The sequence below is a fragment of the Sinohyriopsis cumingii genome, unplaced genomic scaffold (genome assembly GCF_028554795.1).
Source record: "Sinohyriopsis cumingii isolate HCF-2022 unplaced genomic scaffold, ASM2855479v2 utg000379l, whole genome shotgun sequence".
NCBI classification, from domain to species: Eukaryota; Metazoa; Mollusca; class Bivalvia; order Unionida; family Unionidae; genus Sinohyriopsis; species Sinohyriopsis cumingii.
The window spans coordinates 1,302,836-1,330,592 of NW_028315894.1; the positions used below are offsets into that span (position 1 = coordinate 1,302,836).

A 27,757-nucleotide genomic window follows, 5' to 3' on the forward strand; every position below is an offset into this window, starting at 1 on the left:
CAAGCGAATTATTTGCTGGTGTACCATTAAATGATCTCGATCTGATGTTTGGCCAGCTGTAATATACTCGTAATTGTGCTAGTGCAATTTCATTCGCGCGAATTGCTGTTGGAAAATTGATGTTAAATTCAGGATTAATCGAATTTAGCGAGATCATCGTGGTCTTCTGCGGGGTTGTGTTCGTCACGATCTGCTGTAGTAATTCCGTCATTATTGATACTCGTACCTTTAATACCAGCGCAATTGTATACGCTGATCATCATTGAAAACTCAAAATCGGATATAATTCCATCATTGAGACTCGCTGATAACAACGAGGATAACCTCGTGTATGCGACAGTTGCTATGTGTAATTTTATCTTGTAATCGGATAATTTTTCGTTCGTGCAAGTACATATTTTTTTTGCAACGATATTAAGCACACCTGCAATTGTCGTAGTTGCACAAACACAAATAGTCACAGCTACTGGTGCCATCATTGTTACCGCGGATAATATTATTCCGCTTCCGGCAACAACATCGGATACCGAATAAACAACAACGTCGATGATAACTAATCGTCGTTGATACTTTTTTATTTTTACTGTATATTGTTCGACTCGATCTTTCAACGCTGCCTGCCATTCACGCGCTTGATTGTACCTAAATCCTTGAACGTCGATAGCACTCATTATATTTTATCCGTAACCAATTGAGGTGTTTCAGCTACAAATTCCAAACACCACCAGAAGGATGTTGCGGTTAATTTCTTATCAGCTGCTTCCAGAATAAATATTTCTTCGGTTCCGCTATTTAATATAACAGATACAACCCCGGAAAATCTGTCGGTGGAATGACGCCATGGAAACGTTGTAAATATTTCAAATTTTGCAGCACTAAACACAGACAGCCTGTACACGCCAGTGACTGTTGCAGTATATTTGATAGTATTATTTTGCTGCGACCATGTTGCAAATCCCGATGATACCGTGCATACGATGTTGGTAATATGCCCGGAAGTTATTCCGGCTGGGATTTTAATCAGACTTGTTTTGTTAACGATTTCAGGAATTCCCGCTACGATGTCTTGCTGTGTTCGTTTGATCGTGTCTAGGTTAGTTTTGATATCAACGAGATTTATGTCAACGGCGCGCGGAGTACCGAAGAATTTATCTATGGATTCGTCGGTTTTTTTAAAATTTCTTCGAAAGACAAGAGTAATTGCATCATAAAGATGACTAACATATCTTTTCGAGACTTTATTTCAATTTCTAATCCTACCGTATTTTTTTCATTATTTTACTGAATCATATCTTTCAAGCTCAACATTTGAAAAGCACAATAAATTGTATTTATATTTTGCGTGCGCGTTTGCAGATCATATGACCTAATTCCAAAATTTATCAGAGGGACTAGAGATGGCAAAAGACATTCCTAAATTAAATGTCGTATTCTCGCAAAGTTTACGAAAATCCAATGTCCAAGAGGCACATATTTCACCTAATTATATTGTTGTTGTCCTGCAATCTGTTATCTGAAGCTATTTGTTATTCTCATGCGTGTAATAATAATCATACATAACGTGTGTTTGTTATAAAATATCATCAACCTTACTTGAACAGCAGCGAAATGGCGGCTCTTGGCTACTGAATAATCGTGCCAGACGTTCGATCTTCGGTGTTATCGACTTGCATAATATTAGCATTGTGATGTATCAAATTGCAAAATTTCATCAGCGTAAGTCCGATTACTCTATATTCAAATGGGCTAATCGTGCAGAGAGTTTAAAATATAACGGCTGAAAATAGTTGACTAAAGTGGGAAAGTTAGGTCACAATGAAATACGTTTGCAAAGTCTCCATTTCTCACTTTAAGATGTATTCACACAAGTATGTAATTAGTCTGTATTTAATACGATTTACAAGATATAGGTGTAACGAACAACTTAATAAAATACAAAACTTAATCAAATAGTTAATAAACCAGACGATAGTTAACTACTCAATATAGTCAAATATCTCGCCTAAAAGTTGATACACAGTGTGATGAAATAGGGTCTATGCCAGTGATGATGTAACGAAACAATGGCCGAAAAAAATCTTCGAATTTTAGCGTTTAAGATAATGTAACCTACAATTGTCATGTTTGATACACTGTTATTGAGATCCATGTACCGAGTTTTATGTGTATTTAGGTGAAACAGTATCAAGATAATGCAGGAACCAAGAACACAACAGTCACATACGTTGATGTTGGTGTTGTCTTTTGGATTTAACGCTCTTTCAATGGCACGATAGGCTATGCATGAAGAGAAAAATACTCATGGAGGAAGAACCTGAGAATTTATGGCAAAATCCGCCTACCCACGATAAGGTACTGCCAAGCATTCTCACATAACCACTTACCGGGCCCGGTACTCGAAACCACGTGGGTAGAAGTGACATAGCAATCGTCGGTAAAAGCAAGTGCTTTAGACCACCCCACCGCTCCCAAACCCTGAATTCTAAAGCATGAAAATCCAATCAGTAATACAAAGTATTTTCGTGTCCTTGAGCTATATTCTGTGATATATATATATATATATATATATATATATATATATATATATATATATATATATATATATATATATATATATATGTGTATGTGTGTGTGTGTGTGTGTGTGTGTGTGTGTGTGTGTCTGCGCGTGTCTGTGTGTGTCTGTGTGTGCGTGTAAGCAGAAAACATGACAAATATAGTGATGATGTACTGGATGAACAGCTGAATATAAAAAAGATATTTAAGATTGAAAACAATAATCATGAAACACAGTTTAGCACGGTTAAAATACTCTCATGTGTATGCATTTTAGTCATTGTAGGAAAAATATAATCAAATTAAGAATGTAACAACCACTCTACCAATCAAACAAATGAGGTACGTGGAAATACCATATCTCTTTGACAACCAATCTGCAGAGGAGAAGAAGACGAAAAGAAAGGGAAAAATGAATACAAATCTCTTACTATTAAGGATACTGACGGAAACGTTGCCTGCGTCAGGTGTTTTCAAAAGGCATTACGTGTATTTTTTCAATGTTACGCATGTGATACATATAACGATTCTGTTTCTTTTTAACGTTGGTTTACGCACGTGCTAAATATGTATTAAATTATGATCCCGACTCGGGCGCCGAGTGGTCTGATGCGCTCGGTTTTTCAGATCACCGACATCTCACCTCTGTCTCAGGCTCTTCCAGTGTGGGTATGTGAGATATCTTGCCAGTAGAGTACCGTGAGTTGGTGATTGTTCTCGGGATTTTTACGTTTTCTTCCCCCACCTGATTTGCTAACCGCCATGTATAGCCTATTGTGTGCTGGAAAATGGTGTTAAACCCAATACAACACCACCATCAACACCAATAAACTGACAGAAAGGTAAGTGAGACTTTCTTTGTGTACTTTATGTTGTTATTATCTTGTATCTGCCTCATACTGATGTATAAGCAGGAAGAACACGACAATAGAAGAGGAACCGGATAACAATTGTCTCACTTAGTGGATCACTTAGGAAGGACCTGCCTCACTGAACAAATCTGTCATGCACGGCACGCATCGTGCGCATGTGGTATGGCATAACTGTTCCATAATTTGCTTCATATCCCTTAAATGCACTATGCAGATTCCGTTGTGTATATATATATATATATATATATATATATATATATATATATATCGGTTGAAACGTGTATAAGCTATTTCTTTGAAACGTTAACCAAGGACATGTAGGTCAATCGTTAACAAGATATATATATAAATGTACGCATTGCTTTATGAGATACAATTATCGACCCTGGAAGAAACTCGCGTGAAAGAGAGATGAGTTTCGTGCAATTTACAACTTTGCTATAAAACCAAGCATTCATAATAGCAAGTAACTGAAAGCCCTTTAAGTGGAAAATTATCAATCCTTTTTATAAATAAACGTCACTTTTTGGGTGGAATACAAATTATCTTCAGTCAAAACACCGTTAAGTACCTGTTGTATGTTGTACCACGTACGACTTATTTGCATCTTCAGGTGCAATGGTACTGTGAGTGGTCCTTTCAGTTAGGTTCTGAAGATTTCTCCTTAGACTGGTGCTTTCAGTCAGGATGACTGGATGTTTGATCTGATTGGTACTTTCGGTCAGATTGATAGAGACACATAACGTCTGTGGATTGTTGTCCATGCAGTCGATCGCTGGCCCCTTTGCACAGCAAAATGAAGAGTTTATCTCTAAAATACAACCGTCCGTCTGAAACACAATATTAAACTTAGGTGCATTGAATGCTCGTGGAACACACACTCACACACACACACACACACACACACACACACACATATGTTTGATAAGCGTTAAATTAATTATGGAATGCAAAAATGCGAACGCAAAGGAGAGCGAGTTTGTTGACTAATAACGTTACATATACATTTTTTGTGTTAAAAGGAACACATACCAAACTTTTCTTAATTGATTTATATTGCATATAATTAAGAATGTAATATAACTATAATTGATACAGTCTGAAATGCATTACAAAGAGAAGCGAATTCACAATTTACACTGCATATGCATATTACAAATAATTACAGCGATTCTGATCAATACGGAAAATTTAAGTGTATGATACATAACTACAGACCGAATACATGTATATCCATATTAAGCCATATCATGGATGTATGATTACATGGGTATGGACAAGAAAGAAAATAAACAAACTATTAAATTTGCGTACCACTAAGCTAAACATTCTTCCAGCGATCCAGTCTGGTGATACTGCCAGTCTTTCACACGTACACCATTGTTGCTTAGTGAGATCTAAATTAAAATAAATGGGGAAAATATATATATGAATTTCGTTGGTATTAAACCAAAAATAAAAACCTTATTATATACTATATGCAAAATAAGCAATATATTCAGCACCGTAAATCACAATCATATATGTAATGTATCTTGTTAAGGGCCATGTGATTAAATTCGATGAAAATTATGGGTAAAATTCAAGCTTCTGCAAGTTTCTTAAACATGTACACTCTGGTAAATACAGGATTCGTGTTTAATTTATACCGGAAATATTTTCATATGTCTTATTGTTGGTTTAATTAAAGGAAAATCAGACGAGACATTTGAGTTGCCGTTTTCGCGCTCGACAAATTGCCAGATAGATTCAGGTGATAGCGTTTGAGTCAGAGATATGCAGAAGACATGTGTCCGTTTGTCAAAGGCATGGTCTCCACGATCAGGAGAGACTACCCCTGTAAACACGCATTTGGAAATACACTTTTAAACAAATTTCATATGGTATTGAACTTAAAGCTGTATTCCAACGTTTTGAATTTACTCTCTCTCTCTCTCTCTCTCTCTCTCTCTTGCTAAGGCGAGGGGCCCCTGTGAGCACGGCAGTTGGAAATAATCGTTTAAACAAGTTTATTTTTTTAATTGATATGGAACTTAAACGTTTTATTCCATTGCTTTGAAATTACTTTATCTCTATAAATATATTTAAACGATTACTACCGATTCCTAAGGCCGGTCCTGTCAAGATCATATTTTATGTATAAAATCGATGATGATCTGGGAAGAAACAGACGTTGAGCTAATTTCAATCAGGTCTACAAGCGAGCGAAAATACAACATTGCATGAGTCAAATGATGAAGCTATAACTGGTTTTGACAACAACACAGAGAGCAAGAATGAATTGTCAATACTAATACAGGAAAGTTAATATAATAAATCTAAAAATAGCTCGTCATAAACAGCAAAAGGAAAGCGCTAATAATGATTGTAGGACAAGAAAAAAATCAGTCTGATTAAGATCAGATCCCCGATTATATATACGAAAATCTGATAGGGACCACTTAGGGGTCATGTTCTGGTAACCTATGTTATTATCATAATCGCTGATTTTATCAACCAATCAGACGAAGTCTACTATTTTGGAGTTTGCAAACAGAGCGCTATGAAAGAAGAGCATGAATGTGTACCGAACGATTTAATTGACCTTTACATTTTTGAAAGCTGCATTTCCACTCGCTAATTCAAAGGTCACCAGAACATGATTCTTAAGAAGTCGTCGTCAGATCTTCACTTAGGACAGCGGCGATCTGGTCTTAATCAGATTGAAAACAGATTGACTTGCTATCCTACCAAAAAGCTCGACGTGGAAACTGTATGCGAATAGATAACAGAGGTTCCTATTACAATTCATAAGAAAAATCGTTTTTTTTTATAGGTTTCTCGTATGAATAATATAACCATTCGTATCTAGAATAGCACAGACGCATATACGCAAGCAGCACATTCAGATTTCGTCAGCCCACTTCATTATTGCTCTCATAGGAGTTATTTAATTTCTAGCTAATGACGCAAAACCATGTATAATTGGAATTTGAGACACAAGGTTGAAGACCTTAGAGTCAGCAAGACATAGGCTCAAGCTAATTATAGTTCATTTAGTTGCAGAATCGTGGTCCCGTGCATCATTTAATTACACACTCCCATTTTATCTTCAGCTGAAATTGGACCCTCATATAGTTAGTAAGTTAATGTGAATATACGACACGTAGTATAAAGAATGTTGTGTGTGTCCGTATAAACGCACACAGCAAAGCTTATAAATGGCTATCGTTGCTGTTCTGCATAACATTGGTCAGTATTTAACATTTCATATATTGTTCTCAATTCTCCGTCGCTAGAACAAAGATGAAGAGTTTTCTTCTTCAACTCTCCGTGCCAGGAAGTCATGTAGATTTTTCAGGGGACGACACATTCAAGATAACCCTTTGTATTTTAACATATATGCCATGCGAAGATAAGTGCACTTCGAGAGAAGTGAGAGCGCCATCTGGGATAAGAATTCTTTTGCTATGCTAATGATTTCCATGTTTTGTGTTGGATATGGTCTTTGTGTGTCCTACTATCTGTCGACCAGCAAAACTTGAACAATATATGTTCTGAATTGTGATTTAGTTTGATTCAGCGACTACTTCTAAAGAATATAATACTGTAAACGTGAATATTTGTACAGTAATATGTTTTCATTACATATATATTACGCGTATGTAAATTAGAATGTATTATAAACACACACAAGACTTGCTTTAAAAAATTACAATAAGATGATATCGAGATTTTCACGCGAAATGCATAAAATCTTGAGATATTTACATCATCAGGAATATACATGAACAGGAGAATAAGAAAAACATTGAAACATTGTAGTGAATATACGTTGCTGTACCTATGATATTCAGAAAAATTGATGGTATGTTTGGACTCTCTTCCCACGCAATCACAGGATACAGGCTGTAAATTCCAACATCTTTAGCAGATATATTCTTGAGCAGAATTCCATATTCTTCCGTTCTTTCTACCCTCCCTTCGTATTGTGCATCTACATGAAAGCCATTTTTCTTCGAACTATACGCTATCAGGTTGGTATGGTTAAATCGCCATTGGAGCTGTCTAATTTCTTCAGTTGCTGCTTCCTTACATTGCCAAATCAAAGAGGCTGTCTGGCCCGTGCACTTGGTATATTGTGTCGATTTGGTAATCCATGTAAGTCCTGCATTGATATCAATAAATGAAGCTGACAAATAGTTTTGTTAATTCTTATGTAATCAATACTGAGTAATGGTAGAGTAAAATATAATGATAAGTTATATTACCATTATCTTTCTCAACTGATATAACGATCATGTACTTCTCAGAATGTATGTTCACGTGCAATTTGGTTACTATATAGGCAAACTAATCTCACTCAAACATCAAAGATGTGTATTGTAACTCGAGTATAAAATCTAGTTCGTTGCGACATATTTTATTATCAGGACGTAGTACTTCTCGAGATGCATGTTCAAAATTGGTCATCCTTACCGGCGATAACAATTTGTCCGAGAGACTCAACTAAATACTAGCAATTTACCTGATGACTGAGACATGAAAAATTTGTAACAGTAACCTACATTTGGTATGGCCGTCGACCACTATCACTTATCAGGTTTCATGCATACACATACGCTGAAACAAAGAGAAAAATACAACAGTGTCCGAAATGGAACATTAACGAAAGTAGTTATATGTGAAAATTGGGGGTCATACTGGAATTGACATTATCCTTCTTTTTTATATATTATTTGGCACTTGGGGCGTCAAACGAGAAATTATCATTGAGGAGACACTTCGAGGTCGAAAGTGTTCACAGAGACATAAAGTGGCACTTGGGGTCAAAGGGAAATTAACATAGGAATGGACTTAAGGACTTACCGGAATTAACATTAATCCTTCTATTTTACGAAGTATTTTCCACTTGGGGGTCAAACGAGAATTAACATGGGAAGACGTTGTCGAGTAAACATTAACATGGCGAGAACCTTGAAGGGTCTAAAGTGCATATAAGGTCACAATGGCTTATAAAATCAACGGGAGAGTTTAATGGTAAAGTGGTTTATAGTCGAAGTTGAAAACATAGACATTCACAAAGAAACAATTTACCACAACACAGAGACCAAAACAATTATGGCATCAGTGGAACAGTATTTTCTGACATCTGAGTGGCTCTGAAAAGGGCCGTTGTCTTTTTGTCGGGGGTGGCGGTGGTTGTTTTATAACCAAAGTGAATTGACATACGTGGCATATAATCAATACTTTACTCTTCCACAAACTTCGTCTCATAAAGGGGCCGTGCAGCAAGAACTTCAGACAGCATTGTCTTTACAAATGAATCATTTTTTTCAAAATATCTGCGTTCGTAATCTTGGTGATATCCCATGATGATTTCGCATACATCAGATACTTTGGGTTGAACTGGATTCCCAAAATTAGCGTAAATGGTTCAACGTTTGTCCACATCTTATCGTGAGATCAAGTAAATCCACGATACAAGGCGCTTGTATTTATAGTTTAAGACCGGATCGAAATGGAATTAAATTTTTACCAATTCCAAATCGCGTTAAAAAATTCACTAAGAGCGCGAAAGCTTTCTTACAATCAGAAGAGAGTAATGTGTGACCTTCCATACAGTTTATCGACGCACCGGTGTTCATCCGCAGTGAATCAAAGCGGCATAGCTTAAGTATGGCTGAAACTACGAAAATGTATTGGGGGTGCCCCTCCGGTTGACACAAGAAGTGATTGCATGACAGTTACCAAAACATCAACGTTCATGCCTCCAACAGAGGATAATTTTAATTTGGATTCAGATGATTTTATTTCTCATAAATTAGGACCTTCCCCAGTACCTTAACTGCCTTTTCCATCATTGGGTAGACGCCTTTAGACAGAGACAGAAAGAAGAATAAGAAAAATGTAACCAACAGCAGAAAGTAGCTAGCAGAACAAGCATTTATTATTCAACAATATCATGAACAATCAAGAAGAAAAGGAGACGTGGAAGGGACAAGAAAATGTGAAGAACAGAAGAATGACGCTGAAAGTCAAATGATGAGTGTACTACAAGACATTTTGGCAGAGTTAAGATATCTGAGACAAATATACCAGACTTCATTAACTCCACCCACGAGAAAGAGATCTTTACGTCCCAGGCACTAAATTCCTACCATTACAACAGCTACACTCTTTACCACTGAGAGGCCATCAGCAGCAGTGGCCACTAAAACAGGATCTACATTACCAGGAGAAGAGGTAGGGCTTGTTGGTGGTAAGGGTTAAAGGCAGGTCAACTTCATTATGTAATGTCCACGAGTTTGTCAAAATATTGCTCAACAGTACATCTTTTAGTCATCTAGATCTCTCGAAAAGCGATACTACTAAAAAGATTTCAAATAAGGTCAAACTTCAATCCCTTTTCCACAGTGATCCAATGGTGTGCGTACGTGAATGCGTTCATGTTTATCCATAATATAAAATATCACCCTGAACCTATCACAAATCGCACATCACAAGTGAATTTTCTTCTTTTTCCATCGTTTGTCTCTCCTTTTGAATTTCTTCACTGGCATGGATTATTCTACTGTGGGTTCTTTAAATCTGGATTTATTGCTTTTCTTGACGGGTATGGGTTCTCCTGTTTATGAAGCCCTCTCCTCATATTCCTCTTGCATCTTTCATTTGTTTGTTCTCCTTCTTATGACACTCCAAACATCAATGTTCTTTCTTTTGACAGTAATAACATGTATCTTGACCTTTGTCATAGTTGTACTTGTCGTTCCTTTACTTTGGCGATGTTGTAATTCTGGAGTCCAGTGCACTTTGTCATTAGAAATACATTAAATATCTTAACTATTAGCTCTTGAGAAGTAGTTCGGTGTTTTCTCGGTAGTAAACCTTCGTATAACTCATTGCAAATATCTGACCACAAGGTCGATATTTGTTGACCCTTCCATCTTCATCATTTAACGTCTGACTGAATTCTCTGACTCTGCGAAAGTAACTCAACTTAAAGGGACCAGATGTGTATAAAACGATTCCAATGAAATTTGTGTAACCAAGATTAAATATTTCCTGTGAGAAAGGGGACGAAAGTAAGGGGCAACGAAGTCCCGTATAGCCTATCATACGAACTGAAGGTTTAACTTAAATGTATCTCAGCGATATCGAAGACGACACGAACGAACATGAATTAACGCTATCACGTCTGCCACAAAACCAACTGAGTCCAGCTTCATTCCAAAAGATATTAACCCGGTCCTTAGAATTATGATCACATATGAGAGTTACAAAATTGCACTTCCTGAAAATTTATAACGACGACTTACACTTACACTGCGAAATGTAAAGACTTCAAGCAGCGTGTATGACACTTACATTAAAGTTTGCAGTGAAGATGAAACAATGACACGTTTGCAAGGAGAAAGCACAAACCAAGCGAACATGGCTATATAAGTCAGTCAAAACTCTTCAAAACGTTTTGGCAGAAGTGCACACTTGTGCACTTGAAAATGACATGATTAACACGTACACAACACAACTTCCATCTACTGCAGAACGAGATTGTTCGCAAGTGAAAACAATTATGGTAAAATATATATGCTGGAATAACAACCAAGATCAGCTTCATGAAGATTGTTCACACAATCTAGCAGCCCCCGAAATGAGATTTCTAAAATCTTGGGAAAGGCGACGTCCACCTACCAGATAAAAGTAAACGATTTAAGTCAAGTAGCTGGTATGTCTTTGTATTTTATCCTCATAGATTTGCCACAAATAATGTGTGTCAGCGAAGGCTAACACACGCCAACACATAAGCACACACAACTGAGTAAGGACAGAATGAACGATCCTCTAGTATTAAGGCTAGTAACAGTGTTTTGAGAGATGGACAGTATGAGGATAAGCATTGAGCCTTACGGAGAGACAAAAAATTAACATTGCATTGTACCCACAGAGAGAGAGAGAGATAGACAGAGAGAGAGCAAGAGATAGAATGGTAAAAAACAGTGAAGTAGCACACAAGATTTGGTTATGTTTTCTTTGTTTGGTGGCATTATTGGACACTAACTGGCAATATTAAGATGGGTTTATCTTGATTTTTTGAAGACAAGGACGAATTCTATACGAAACATATGTATTGTAAAATGTTTTTATTCAATTTCTTAAAAAGGTAGTACCATGTTTATTGTTCCCTGACTGCAATAACATTGCTTTTATAACCACTCTAAAATTTAATAGATGACATATTTGTCTCATAATGTTGCAAAGTTCCACTAAACTAAGGACAGCTAAACAGCCCCCTCAAAACATTTTTTTATATCACAGTCTTAAATCAGCTGAGAGCAAATATGATAAACATTGTTACATTTTTTTTTCTCCCCATAATGGAAGTTTGGGCTCTGCATTGTGAATGCGGAATAAAGTATGATATATTTAAATTAGTCGTAGACAATATAACAGGTCTGTTAATTTTTTTTTCTCGGAAAACCGTAAATCCAATGATAAATTAGTAAAATATTGGCTAGTCAATGAAGTCACTTACAATGAGTGATGCATTGTTTTGTTCTAAATTCAAGGCAGGCAGTGTAGTAATAAGGCACATAAAGCATGTATTTTATGATCTTTTAAAAATGGATTTTCGATCTTTATAAAAATCGAATTTGGAAACACCGTATCAGGAGTATAGGCATCATGGGCAAGGGCGAAGCAGAAGTGAATGAGAAGGAGACACCGCTGAGGAGCAGTGTGGTTTTCTGGTGTATGTTCACATCCTGAGAGCAATACGTTCTGTCCTGATGGCAGGAGCTGAATTTCTCTCTTGGAACATGTTTAATTCTGGTAGATTTTATTATCAGGGTTATCAATTCATAGATGGTGTTCGAATAGCAACGTCGTAAGTTTAATTCAGCCAGTGTTCCAAACTGTCTAGCTAACACTTACCCTTGTTCAATTCAGCAAGTCGTTGTCAGAAGAAGAGGTAGAAGGGTGGATATAGTTATATATAGAGACAGACAGACGGAGAGAACGGAGTTGGTTAAATTGTATTTGAATCAGCGATTAAGGTGAAACAATCGCACCATTTCAGGGAGAAAGGAGAAAAATGTTAGAGACATCGATGTGCCATATCGCCTCAAACAAAACATTAGGTATTATGAAGACAACGTTAGCTAGCCTGAATTAGTGCCATCTACATCTCCTCCAAGACCAAAATAGTCTACCCGAAAAGAAAGTACTTCTAAAGCTCTTCAAAACCGCCAATTAAGAACATTAGAACCACCTGTTACACTTAAATGGTGAACTGTACGGAGTTCAAGTCCTAAATGTCACCCGGGAAAGAAGTTTGCTTCATCACCGATTTGTGGGATTCCTTGATATAGACATTGAAACGATAAAGCCAAGACAAATAAAAGAATCGTTTGAGACTCTCCATTCAACACGACAGTTTCAAGCCACCCACCAGGATCATGTTTGACGCACCAGCAGAATTGATATCGACAAACACGTCCAGCGATCCAACGAAGGTATTCACAACATCAACAAAGAAGTCACATTTTAAATGAATCACGTTTCCCCTTCAAAAAGGAGCGGTCCATAATAAGTAATAATGGAGAACGACATTCGTATCACGAAACATATCGTCCCAATTAACAACTTACAAGACCACGTGTGTTTAGCCCGAACCATCGTAGTGGGGCGAATTTAAGACAAGAATGAAACCGCAGAAAGTGAATGAACCTTTGACAACGTTCGATAATCGGACAAACCCAAGCAACGAAGAGAGGCAGAACTCCTTATACAGCATGCAGAATTATCGAAAGTGACTGCATTTGGCATTCCTAAAATGCAAAATGTTTAAGATGTCTTGGCTGTACGCCACACATTAAAATGTATCCTCAGTAACTTGTGGACATTTGGAATTTCGAGGGCTCAGTTTGCCAGACAGGAAATACATTTTCATCTATCATCATGCATAACAGTTCGATGGCATTACCATAATCACCGGATTTCTCGCATACTGACACTACAAAAAGAAATGTGTCCAGGGACTTCCCAATCACGTTTATTGCAGAGAGAGAGAGAGATGCTATGGATGTTTAGCTCTAAACCATGCTTTCCTGGAGGAAAAGAACGAATTAAATGCTGAACCTGCCATCCAGCCTTTGTGAGTCCTGCGTGGTACGAACAACATCGCAAGACATCAGGTTTAGAGCAGAAAAGTGCATGCCAACTATTCAGATTGTGCTGTATATGTGTACATCTCCTGCGCACCAACAATACCAAGGCACACATTTGTTAAGAAAAATACCGATGCCATATTTGGCGCCAAATCATGACCTTTGAATATGAATGTTACATCCAGAAACATAACTATGGGCAGGAAGAAGACATGAAAGAAGAAAGAGACACAAGGGAACGTTATCTTTATATTCCGAATGTATAGACCGCTCCTCATATCCCTAATTGGTGCGTCTCTCATTAAGCGTGCAAGCAGTGCATCAAAGAGCTTCTCTTTTTCAATTTCCTTATTGTAGTTAAATTCCATGAGGACCCGAGATAATATTTCGAGGACCCAACACTCTTCCTGATTTTGCTAGATGGATCTTAGATCCTATCGACGACACTTGGAGCCAGGAAAACATTCAACGTTACCGAGGTTGCCGTATCTATGCAACGGTAGTAACTCACAATTTCTCGGGATACGATGGACAATTTCTTCTGAAATACATTTCCGATCAAGGTAGCCAAAGCCTCAAAGTCACCTGCTAAACGTAACTGCATCCAGGTGGACTAAGTAAAGTTTAAGGATTTCATGAGTTATTTGGCCATGCATTGAATCCAATGACTAAAACTTTCACACTTTTTCAATACCAACGCCAATCAACACGCTGTCCTCATGCATGTGCATGATGCACACAATTACGGCCGCGACAATATGCACACCGAACAACTAGGATCCCTCTACACCAAGCTTACGCTTCTACCCCTTTAACTTTAAGGAAGAACTGTTATTGATCCGATTGCTGCACCTAGTGGTTCAGATAAAACCGAACTTAACAAATGTGTCAACACAAAGTCCATTTGATGGATATTCCAACGCAAATTATCGTTTGGTGTTACAAGAGAGGCAATCGGCTTACAGCCTACTTCAAGGAAGTCAAGAAGAATGTGTCGTCTTTGTCGGAGGCATTCTATGCGAGCGCGACGGGATAGTCTCTGACATTTGTAACTGATCCATATATCTTTGTTAGCACTGGTGAATTGAATCTAACGTTGCTCGATGAACCTGAAACTCTCTATAACAAATGCTTGTTTGTGTTTAACGAATGATGGTAAAAACAAAAGTTTTTTCGAAATAGAGTAAAAGAGGTACGACATGTTTGAGGTAGGATGTGTTTGACATTTGATCCATATACATTTTTTTATTGCTTTAATGCTTCTTAATGTATTACAATTAATTCACCTAAATATTATATTATTTGTAATATATAAATATATGCATACATACATTAACAGTAGTTCTGCATTTCAGAATGATACCTCAAATTCAATGGTATTTCTGCGTATATACGGATTGCGCTGTTCATGTTGCAGTTTCATTACCCTTGTAGTATGTTTTGTTCAAGAATGTCCTCAGATGATCATATGACAATATAATGTTAAGATGCATATGTTTAAGGATCTTTGTCTGTAAAGGTCAATTTGAGGAATCCACAGCTCTATGCAATTGTACGATATTTAAAACATCTATCTATTGTTACAAAGTCACTTATATTTACCAGTTTTTCATGCAGAGAAATCATAATGGTAAATGTAAACAGATTTGTAATCTGACACCTGACAACCAGAGTTGATTTAATGATGAAATTTGAAACCGCATTCTGCTTTTTAAGTCCAACACACTAACCAATGAACCAACACAAATCACTTTGGACATGCAATTCTAGTGCTCAATTTTAAGTATGAAGATTGCATGAATATTAGATTACAATGAAATTGTAAAATTAAACTAAGTAATAACTTACAAAGAAGCTCCATCCACTGTATCCAAAATGTGCACTCCACACATTATATCTGCTCTCAACTCGCGTATAGATAGTCAATAATCGAAATCTATTGAATTTAAGAGGTGTAAAGTTGTGATTGCATTGCATACTTCTGGTGTTCTTTTACAAAAATTGAAATGTGTATTATAATTAAATTGAAAGTTGCACTTAAGGCGAGGAACGTTTATTTCTTGGATATTGGTTACACACTATGGGCTAACTAACTCACATTCAGTCATATTTCATATGATTGAATATTGATTATCTGCAGATCAAATGCTTGTATTTAACAATTGTCATGTGTCTTTCTAGATTTTGAACAGTTGTAACACTTTTAGTCATATCGCTACGATGTCTGTAATGTGGCAGTTTATGGTGATGTCCAGCCCTAGAGCATCATGCCACATACATTAGCATTATGTTCCATTATTCTGACACCAGACAGACCAGTTTCAACACGAACATCGTAATGCTAAGCGCCAAGCAAGGCATCTGATAGTACATTTTTTTAAATATTTGGTATGACTCAGCGGTGGTTGGAACCCGCTAACTCCAGCATCCGAGGCAGACGATCTAACAACATAGGCCAATGGAGCGGTTAACTACTTTGGGAGTACAATAGCAGACTAGCTTCGATATAGGACAATAAATAATATAAGTGGATAAATATTGTTAATGACAACATAAATAATAAATTCACATCATGGGAATAAATGTTAAGATGTTCTGAGTTTAATTAAATACACATTAAAGGCTTGCAGTGCATATATTTAATACGTCTATTTCTTCTGAACAAAGGAATTTCAAATAGAAGTTTTAACAGTTCATCCATTTCGCTACTTTTCCGGTATCTTTCCATTAGATAAGACACCACATTATATCAATCATTTTTTCCAAGTTTTCAAACTTCTTAGTAATTTTTTTGTCATGTCGCATAATTTGATCAACATATATACGAAAAGAGAACAAAACTTAATTATTACCCTCTACGGATTCGATTCCAAACTTCAAAGTTAGAAATACAATAACATATAAAGTTGAAGTCCACAGCTTAGTTCTGAAACATATAATAATATTAGACAAACTGAGATTTATGTTGCATAAAGATCTTAAATATCAATTTAAAACATTATTTTTCGGAATAACAAAATATAATTACACAAGCTTCATAAATATGTATGTCGTTTTTAGCATTTTAAAAATATGCATGCGTGCCCATGTTTATATTTAAGAATATAATTTGTGCAAGCTCTGGCAAAGCAGAAGTTAAACAAAGAGGCACACACAAATATGTTTCAGTTTGTTTCTGCGTAACCGTTTCTACAAATGTATATAAATAACAGACAACGTTTAGACCATTTTTATCCATGCCAAGTATTTTGTAAAATGTAACATCGATCAACATATTTTTAAAACAAAATATTTCCCTGACACACAAAGACTAATTCCATACAACAGTCGCCAATAATGTTCGTTCAGATACTAGATGACATATAAATAATTTTTAAATCAAGGTAGTGAGACGTCTGATGGCTCTGAGGATTGAAGGTATGCTAATTTGCTTAACAAACATATAAACGAATATAATTCCAAAGATTTTTCTATTTACTATGATTGGGAATGTCGTAAAAATGCATGTCAAAATAATATTTGTAATATTTTGTTTCTTTATTTTGCCATATGACACTAAACAATTTATAAAATATTTTAAACATTATGTGCGAAATCATCATGGTTATTTCATTTTAAATTATGTTATGTTATCGTCCACGATTCGATTCCTGCTTCTAATTCGATTCCCACAGCAAACTAATAGACTTAACAGGATATTATAAAGATTATAATTTTAATATCTAAATTAACATTTTCAGTATAGATATACCTTAGCCGCAAACGTTTGTGTATGGAAAAACATACGAGAAGAAGCCTGCCTTGACCTTCATTTATTTGAAACATGTTTCTGATTCCGTGCCGAAAGGTTCAGGTAATAATTTCAGTAGTGTTCCAACGCTAAACGTGTAACATAGCTGAAATGTCATATTTTTATATAGTGCCTTCAGTTGCAAATAGGTTAAACCATCAAAAGGTCCTTTTAACTTGGATCATGGGCCACAGAAGTCATATCTAATATATTTACTTTTTATCTATTTCTAAACTAAATCCCATGTTTGTTCAAATGATTAATATTTTGCTGTGCTACAAAGTTTACCAGCACCTGAGAGTGTATTTCTATTTCTAGTAATGCAGCTATGTTTGGTGAACACAAATGATCATGCCATACTCCAAAACAAAAATTACATACATGTATGTCTGTGATCTCATATTGTCACTTAAAGCTAAGTATCCTTGGCAAGAATTGTTCATATAGCAAATGAAGTCATCACGGTTGTCAGTTTCTTCTCTCTTCTCCATAAATGTATAATATTTAATTCAGCAGCTTTTGTCCTGAAAATAAAAGTGTTATAATGGATAAACTGCACTTGATTTGCATTCGGGACAGATAAACAAACACAAAATATGTCTTCTGGGAATCGTTGTCATGTCATTCGTCATCTACTTTTAAATATCCCAACAGATCATCAACAGAAAAACATAACGCGTTTAACTGCTGGCGGAGATAATGTAGAATAAAGATGGTATAGAACGATGGGATAAGGCAAAACAATACAAACATAAACAACTACACAAAACCTGCAACAGCATAACTTGGGTATGTGTACATTTTTACTTTTAATGAGGTGCTTTCCCTCTTGATTCCACACAGATCAGAATGCACGACACAGTCACGCATGATACATGATTTACACTGTTTCCTCAAAATATTACGCGTTCATGTCTGCAAAAAGAATTATATGATTTCTCATGATTGTCCTGAAATCCGAAAATCCGGAGCTCCCACTATGATTTCCATGACAGATGAAATATCCCGATATATCGGTCGCCTTGAAAAAGGAAATGAAACCACACTTTTCATGTAGAAGCTGTTCATTATGAATCGAGAAATATACAATGCAGTCATCAAAATGGAAATAAATTTATTTTGTACTTTGTAACGAATGGGAACGTAAGTGACACACGTAGGGACAAATAATTTTCAAGAATATTTAATGCTGCCTCATACGTTGAAATTAAGTACTGATTGAATAGACCAAATATTTTTTAAATATATCCAACTTAACACACAAATATTTATTTGACAATTAACATTGAAACATATTAATCTATATTACTCCATTGAGAAATTCCTGACGACGTAATTTAAAGTACGAGTCATACATGACATGTGTGCTTAAAACAAGGGCTGCCCATAACTAGGACACAGTTGTGGTGGCCCAAAACGGAAGGGCAGATGTGAATGATTTCTCATTCAATTTGCTGAAAATTAATGACATCTGCTGCTATGCTATCACCGATGATATGAAGCATATATAATATATCGCAAGGTGTTGTCATGGTAGTAAATAAGTTCAGTTATCCAGTCTTTCAGTGTAATATGACAATATCCACACAGAGTCTATGTTATACGTAAGTATATCTTAATATATCGGAGTTACAGCCAGGACAAAAAGATGAACACAGCTTCTAGCAATTGCAATACGTCCCTGCAATTAGGCTAATTCTGGTAAGCAACATACATCCATTATTTAGTTTCAGCGCTGATGACAATGATTTACAAGATAGTGCAGTTAGAATCAAGAGGCAATTTGTAATCATTCTGTTGGTTCTCTATACATCATTGAGTATAGGTCAGTGTGACCCATAATAGGTACCCAGCATATATTCATCCTAACTTAACCCATGTTACAAGTATGATATTAATAATCTAAGTAGTGTATAAGGGCATGGAACACAGAATGACACATAAACACACTTGAACAATGTAAATCCCATGCACTGCACACTTTTAGACATCAAAATATGAAAAGGAAATATATTGAACATTTAAATAAATGACTATTATTCAAGGTTTGTCCCCTTTGCAAGAAATGAAGTTATTTGCATAAATATTAATGAAGCAGGCGTTTAAATTGTCACGTAAAAGAGACCAAAGTGGACATGATATGTCTCACACGATTCAGGTTCAACTAACACTAATTGCAGTTGCAACAGTGGATAAATGAAAGGAAGATTTACATTGGTCAGAACTAATGTGATCAGATCCAACTGAGCTTATTTATGTATGAACTGTACGAAGAACAGCTTTATATGAACTTTTATAAATAGAATCAAGTGCAAAGTAACTAACGTAAACATTGAACTGGAAAGCATACTTACTGCATGTCTTTAAAACGAAATAAAACGGTGGGTTTTTATTTTATTTAGAAAATTTAATCAATTTGTCTGACAGAATCAAATAACACATCTTTACTGTTTTTCTGAATGCAAACAATTCTGTATTTCACTAGAGTTGAAAAAGAAAAGCTGGGAAACTCAGAATCGGTCGAGATGATTCGGGATACAGCACTTTCACTACAGCTCGTTACAAATGAAGGTAAATGGGTATAGGAATTGGGAGGAGAGGGATGAATGGCTAACGTTATAACGATCCGATTCACAGACCAACAATGTAAGAAGTCAACCTTTATAGTTATGAAGTGAGGTAGGAGGGAAATCTACTACACCCCAATCGCAACTGTTAATGTTGATGTCTTGCACTGTTTGACTGTTGGACCCTCATCACTATAAACACTTACCAATAGTCTTAGTTTCATTTGTAAGTAGTCCTTGTAGGTAACCTAAAATGTTAATCAACACAAAAATATATTTAGAGATAATATAATATATGTATCGTTCACTCAAGTGTCTGGAAAATAAGTATTCACAAGTCTCAATGCACTCATGATAGCATAAAATCCAAGAATCAATTGTATGTCGAACAAAACAGCACATCCTTGGCTTTGAATATTGAACTTCTACCCAGAAAACATATACCAATTTATACAAAAGATTGAGAACTTGCTGTGGAATGATCAAAACTTTACATCGTCTGCCATTGGCATAACATTTTGTTTGACATTGACGAAGTCATTACGTTGCAGATGGAGATTCCGTCTTCTATAAATAGACACGTAACAGACGCCTCAACAATAATTCATCAGCTTAAAGAGGCTCTAAAACTGATACGAAATATCTTTATGCAAAACAAAATAACAATAAAAATAAAATACAATTATTAATAAATGCAGTTATAAACGTTTAACGTCGTAATATTTGTTTATCGTGGTATAAACTGTTAGGTGCCGACTCACGCAGCTTACATCAAACCATTCCGCCGTTATTTGCTGTGTGATTCGGCAACTGGCAGTTTATTCAACGATGAGCTAAGAAAAAACAACATTACTTTCTTAGGTAAAACATATTAGCTTTTAACGGTTAAACTTGATTCGGAGATTTCTCTTCATGTTGCATTAAACTTATAAAACTGTCATTTTCAGTTTGTTTTCAAAGGCATACCTACCAAAAATTGTTTTACATTCCTTGGTCTGCTTTACAATAAGATTTTATTCCTGCTCTGATTTTTTGCAAAAACGTCTTGTTATAACAATTATATTAGTTTGAATAAAATATCTTGTGATAACACAAAATATAAATATTTGGCTGGAAATAAAATCCAAACCGCTCCTTCATTCGCAAAAATACAGACACAAGATATAGATAATGTAAACCACGTTTCAAGATTTGAATGAATAAAAATTGGTTTGAATCGCTATTGTTTTCACTTAGTTGATGCAAAACATGAATTACTTATTTATAAGTTACAAGACACAACATTGGCTAGAACATGGCAGATGGAATATTTTGATACCACTAAGTGAGGTGGTTTAGGAGATGTCAGAATTATGTTTCTTATCTGTCACTGAGGCTTATAGTCACACATTTGCTTTTAAATCATGCTATGAAAATACTTTTTACAATACTTTTCTTAAATTGTTACTGATGTATATAATTCTCGATGTACACAAATGTTGAGCTTCGCCTACCTGCATGCTATGAGGTTCAAATAATGCTATGGATGCAGTCAAAATAAAAAAAAAATACTTAACATAGTCCTTTAAAATTAAATAAATATGCCAGCATTTTTAGATATCAAAACATTATATCGGTCTGACTATTATGGGGACAAAAATATATCACTCCCTACGTACATCCTGGACAGGCGATAAATGAATAATGTATTATGATGAGATTGACCTTTGAATGAATAATAAGCCAGCTGCATGATAAGTGGTTAAAATGTGAGATCCTGGCTAAAACAAAATAGACTTCTGGCCTCTCTTGATTTTGACCTTAACAATGGGGACAAAGGTATGATTGTAAATATGCAACACACATTCAAGTTCAGATATATAATCTTGAAATAAGTCATTCATAGGTTCAATATTACAATTGTCAATGCACAAAGATTATCTATTTACATTATTTTGGATAATAAAGTCACAGTTTAGCTATGTGACACACTCTAGTATGATCAGTGATTACAGTTAGACTAAGATAAAAATTTTATCAAAACGTATTTTTAGTACAGACGTTATCATAAATACAATTATAAATCACACAAATACATTTCTTCCTGACTTGTTTTAAACATAACCTTGTGGCTGGACAAGCAAATATTAAGAAAGAATAGACAATCAGTGTGTTAACATAATGTCTACAATTTGAGATGGATATAACACGATGGTATACTATTGATATCATAATTTAACATGCCACCTGAGTTATATGTCACCATAAATGTTCATACTATGCCCTTGACTTTGGGAAATGACAGATAATATGGTAAGGAACACTCTCTAGTCATCATATATCAGTATATTTTGTATGCGGTCTTCTCAGTATCCTAGACATATTCTCAGCTACAGTCGAGATACAAAACGTATGTAACACGGATAGAACCTTGAAAGTTGTATATTGTTGTGAAGCTTTTGAGTTTCATCTCAATATAAATGAGATTTGGCAATAAAAATATACACTTTGGCATGTAATCATAATCTTGAGACTAATGTTAAGAAAATCACATTAAAAGTCCGGCGCAATGGCAAAGTGCGTCTGTTTCACATTTTAAACAAAACAATCGGATTTGGTGACGTGACAAAAGCTATTAAATAAGAATGTTTTGTTGAACTTTTGGAGTACCATGAAAGGTACGCTGTTATGATCGAGAGTTACATTCAGGCATGATTGTTAGATCCATATCATAAAGTCAATGTACTTAATCCTGTCATTATTCAGGTTTGTACAAACGCTTTCTACGCATATCACATATCCCTCTAATGTATAGCAATCGTGGCTGACTTCAAATATATCATGTAATATAAGAATATAGCAATCATATTTATTTAATGGATCTACCACAATTCTGGTATGCAAAGGTCTTAATTACAGTTCTAATTTCAATTTTGATCCTCTTTCATTACATGTAATGCCTTTACGTTTGCATGATATTTCCCTGTATCTATTTTGTTGTATTTATTTTGAGTCTATACTAACTACAGTCACTATTTATCAATTGATGTGTACTACGACGTTATCTTCAGAGAGCATCTCGTCAGAGGTCACCTCAGATTACCGGGAAATAAAAAACTCACCCACCGTGACCAATGACTTACATCTTTGTTACTGACGAAGTTCAATAAAATAAAAATGGTAGAACATGGAAGCATTATTTTGATATGTTTTCCAAGTAAGAATCCTGAAATTGGTTTTACCACCTAAATACAATTTTCCGTAATGGACTAATTTAAATGAGAAATATAATTTGCACGAATAGTTGTGATGATTTTGTAAATAATGTCTACACCAGATTCAATGCCAATTCAATTAAACATACAATGGTATTTCAATTATGTGTGATGTAATGGCTTATACATTACAATTAACACAAAATACAACATATGAAATCAATATTACAAATTATTCCGGATGCGTATGACTTGACTATTAGACTAATAAGCAGCTTTGTCTGATTTGTTCAAACACTAAGCAAAATCTTCATAGCTAAAATACAGTTGGCTTCATACGTTGTGAATCTTCAAACATTAGATATAAAAATATATTGTCAATAAAACTTTTGATATTGCATAGTGTCAATTATATTATGTTCAATGTGTATATTTTGTCACCAGGTAGAGTTATCAACATAGACTTTAAACTATTAAATGACACTTGTTTAACCTTTGATCACAATGATATCATTCACACAATAATTAGCTCAGCCACGTTGTTTATCTTCAAACTTCCGTTATCAAAGTAAATAGTCACATTATCAGGGGTTTTTCACTTAAGGACCATGTTTGAATAATAGTTAGTAGTAAATGTAAAAGGTATCTATCTTTCCTACAAAATAGATAAAACAATGGCAGTCTGGAAAATTGTATTATGGCTACCTCTCCAAGTGCACTGGTCAAATCGGCATTGTGCTTCAACGAGAAAGTTTATTAAGGTCCTTAATTAGCTTTTAATAAACAACATGACGAATGAGTTCTATTTTTATGTAAAATAATACACTTAATTGGGACGAGATATGCAGGCAAAGAGTATAATGATGCTTTTGGTACAGAATACAAAGTAAACGTGAGTACTCTTTATTCTCTCATTATGTACCTAACAAAGATTTTGTATATTAGTAGTGGTATTTTAAAACTTAATTTAACAATAACTCTTATGAATCCAACAACGATAACAAATTGCATATTAAATATCAATCGATGTAACCAAAGTCCACTATGAAGGAGTATATATAATATTTAGGAAACCTTTCTGGAAAATAGATGGAAAATGACTATGCAGTTTGGTTCTGTCTTTCTACTTGCACTTTGTGAAATTTAAGATTGTGCGACAGGCAATTCTTTTGTAGACAGACTGGCTTGAATCTCATAAATCTTTACGTTTGGAATACATTAGGTCTAATTAAGTAACACACAAGATTCTGATAATAATTAGTACAACTATGCTTCCTTTCTAGCACCAGTCATGGCTTTGATAACATGCTACATAAACATAAATTGAATCAACAGTCTAGTTCCTGGTGACCCTCTTGTCATTCAAAGTACTTTATAACTGTAACTTGTCACGACTTGCTGCAGTAAATACGATGAAATTAAACTCATGAGACGACTGAATATTTACGAAATGAAAAAAGAAGTATGTGGTCGTTAAACACATATTTACACGCCTACTATGTTTGATCACCAAGCACCAGATTGAGTCACTAGCTTACGTTCTTAATTGTTAGAGTTTCCGTGCCAATAATTGTAGATGCATATGTGTATTTCCCTTTTCATGTCCAGTACCTGAATATAGAAATGGAAATCTTGATAGTTTCCCTACATATAGGCTAAGTTCTTAAGGGAGAATTAAAGACCTAGGTAAACGAGCATGGGCTCACCCATATCGGCAGCTTATCTCAATGTGTTTTTTCATGCCCACTAAATGTATATATAATTGTGGAGTGAGCAATGCAACACATTTCAACTTATGAAGCATGGAAATAGCATATGGGAGATAAAGCTGGAAGCAGGGGCTAATATCAGTTGCTCATCTTATAACCTGTAAAATTAGTAGCATGCAATATGTTGGACAAACACTTCATTAAGCTTCTAAACAACACATTTCCTACCTAAATAGGGGTAAACACACACACATTTATATAGCATAAGAAGTATTCATTTTGAAGTCCCATTTTTGCGTTAGTTTCTCTTAATTTTGCGCATGAATACAATAAATTGATATTAGTAAATACGTTCTTATCTCTTCCGTAATAAAGTATAAATATAAAATGTTATCAATACTTACTTTCAGGATTCTAAACATCGCAAGCGCATTTTATCACAATCTAGTTTGCTTTTATCACATTTGTAAATATCTGCCTCATAAAACCAAGACAAATATGCTTGAAACTGTATGCCTTATCAGAGCTCAAGGGATTTGTATTCATATGAATGATATTTTTATCTTTAGGATGTATGTTCCATTACTAGTTAACCCGACGCATGAGCATATTACTCTTTCCGTTATATTTGAGGTTACGTTTATAGTTTATTTTTATTGCTACATATCCTGTTCATGTAATAGTGATACAATGTAAGAATAGGGCCCTGATTGTTATGATTCATCTTTGAATGGGTTGAATTACCAGTATGTTTTCCTTAACTTTAGTCAGTTCCTATTTTGCACAGCAGCAGTCACAATATGCTGACATATAACAAGACAAAGTATGAAAAGCACTTTGATTATTTTAATGTTTTGAAATCCATACAATACGCAACATCTGCGACAATATGATATTGCATAAAAAATGAATAGTTTGTCAACACAGCGTATTTGAGATCAAATTAAATAATATATACACATTTTGATAAAGAAATGTTCGACTAAAGATTGTATTTATCATTATAATTAAGGTGTCATAATTGTACACTGAAAGAATTACCTGATATCATGTAATAAGCGCTCCTTCACATTGTCGCTCAAAACGCAGGTACATGTATATCCAGTTATATGCACGATACAGAATATAAGCAGTAAAGTGAAGTCGTAACAATTTAAACACTCTATAAAGCAGCACTGCTCAAGGTCAAGTTAAATACAATTGACTTTAAGTAGGTTACTCCTAAGTATTGTGTCAAGATATATCAAAAAAGTACGTAATTAGTTGCTACTAATTGTATGTAGACCTGGATTCTCTTATCTCACAATTATGAACATTTTGCTTGGACTGAGCCCCTACTTGGTAGATGTTTATTTCATTGCTTATTTAACAGTTTATGGCTTTGGAATTACTCTAACAGTATACACATTTTAATGAAAGTTCGTACTCGTGCAGATGTCGAGAAATGGGAGATAAAAATAAGGTGGATATAACCAAGACCATTGGGAGTTTCCCGTTGTTTGATTTAATTAATGTGAACAAAAATAGAAACTCAAAAAAAGAAAATAATCAACTAATCAATATGCAAAGGGGATTGTGAATAGCCAAAAGTGACAGAACTAAATTTTGTAGCGGACATACTCGACAGAGATGTGACTTCATTCACTCGTCAATATACGGCTGCCCATAAACGTTTTAGCTCCGTACAAAAGGCAAATACTCCACGAGATGTATACATTTTTTATTCAAAGGAACCTCGGCAAGCCTTGTGTCCTTTTAATGAAAACATCTATGCATCTCGGCGAACCTCGTTTTCCTGTAAAGAAATAATGTATACTTCTCGTTGTATATCATTGACAAATCGTATATATAAATAAATATATATATATATATATATATATATATATATATATATATATATATATATATATATATATATATATATATATATATATATATATATATATATTCAATCTGGAAGCATGCAAACTTGATTTGATTTACACAAGTCTGGTGCTCAAAGTAGCTACATGATGCAGGCATGCGCAAGGATTCCTTTTCCGTATAAATTACCATGTGATTCCGGTTCTCCAGTTCATTATGCTTCAAAGGATTTTGCATGTATGCCACTAATCATAATTTACATTTCGAGAATACTGAGTATCAATACAAGTAATGGCCTACTTATTCAAGACTACTCTGATTCAAAACGTTCTAACCAAACAATTCTTGCGACATTGTTCTCTAATGAGCATATGTTATCGACCGTGTTTTTTACGTGGGGTTGGGGGTTCGACTTTTCTCCTGAACTGAGGTATTTGTTTTTCTTTAACCTTACAATCTTCAGTTTTTCAACTATTATAATGGATGTAAAAGTTTTCTTATTGCAATAAATCTTTTTCATGACAAACAACTTATTACAAGTACATTCGGACGGAACGAATAATGTAAATCTTCAGAGGTATAGGCAACCGGAGAACTATTATCCCCTAACCATTGATGGGAGCAAAGGAACCGTGCATTTGGTTGTATCATTGAGCTACTCTGGTTGACAGATGCAAATCGTAAAAATTTCATTCTTCTAGATGGAAAATCTTTTGTCTCAACTGGTCTTCGACTCTGTACGTGTCTCTCTTTATGTCTCTCTCTCTCTCTCTCTTTCCTTTCTCTGTCTCTGTCTCTCTCTCTTTGTGTGTGTGTGTGCAGCATCTTGACACTCAGACTGACACTACATGGGATTGGTAACATAACTTGTGTGGGCTAAAGTCAAAGTCTGAGAACGATTGCACCGTAAATGAACAGATTCTTTTTCGGACTTTTACTTTCGAGTTACTGAACGCTACTGGCACATAGTCATTACGGTTTTCTGTTCCACTAATAAAAGCGTTTAAACAGTTCTAGTTTACTTTAATAAGTTTCTGTATGTATTTGTTGTCATTTCGT

The 27,757-nt window shown here is 35.1% G+C and overlaps 1 protein-coding gene across 3 annotated transcripts; it reads right to left on the minus strand.

The window, feature by feature from the left end:
• Nucleotides 1-3,817: 3,817 nt before the first annotated feature.
• On the minus strand, nt 3,818-25,990 carry LOC149774212 (uncharacterized). 3 transcript variants are annotated; one of them, XM_089945619.1, is made up of 6 exons: nt 25,877-25,990; nt 17,747-17,889; nt 16,428-16,501; nt 7,251-7,574; nt 4,742-4,824; nt 3,818-4,257 (listed from the first exon to the last, which is right to left on the minus strand). In XM_089945619.1, exons 2-6 carry the CDS (start codon nt 17,854-17,856, stop codon nt 3,991-3,993), a joined length of 858 nt encoding a protein of 285 aa, XP_089801745.1. In that variant the 5' UTR covers nt 17,857-17,889; nt 25,877-25,990; the 3' UTR covers nt 3,818-3,990. The 3 variants fall into 3 exon arrangements, with proteins under 3 accessions (XP_089801745.1, XP_089801746.1, XP_089801747.1); XM_089945620.1 differs by lacking the exon at nt 25,877-25,990 and adding an exon at nt 20,139-20,187; XM_089945621.1 differs by lacking the exons at nt 16,428-16,501; nt 17,747-17,889 and having other exon boundaries at nt 25,877-25,974.
• Between the last annotated feature and the right edge of the window lie 1,767 nt (nt 25,991-27,757).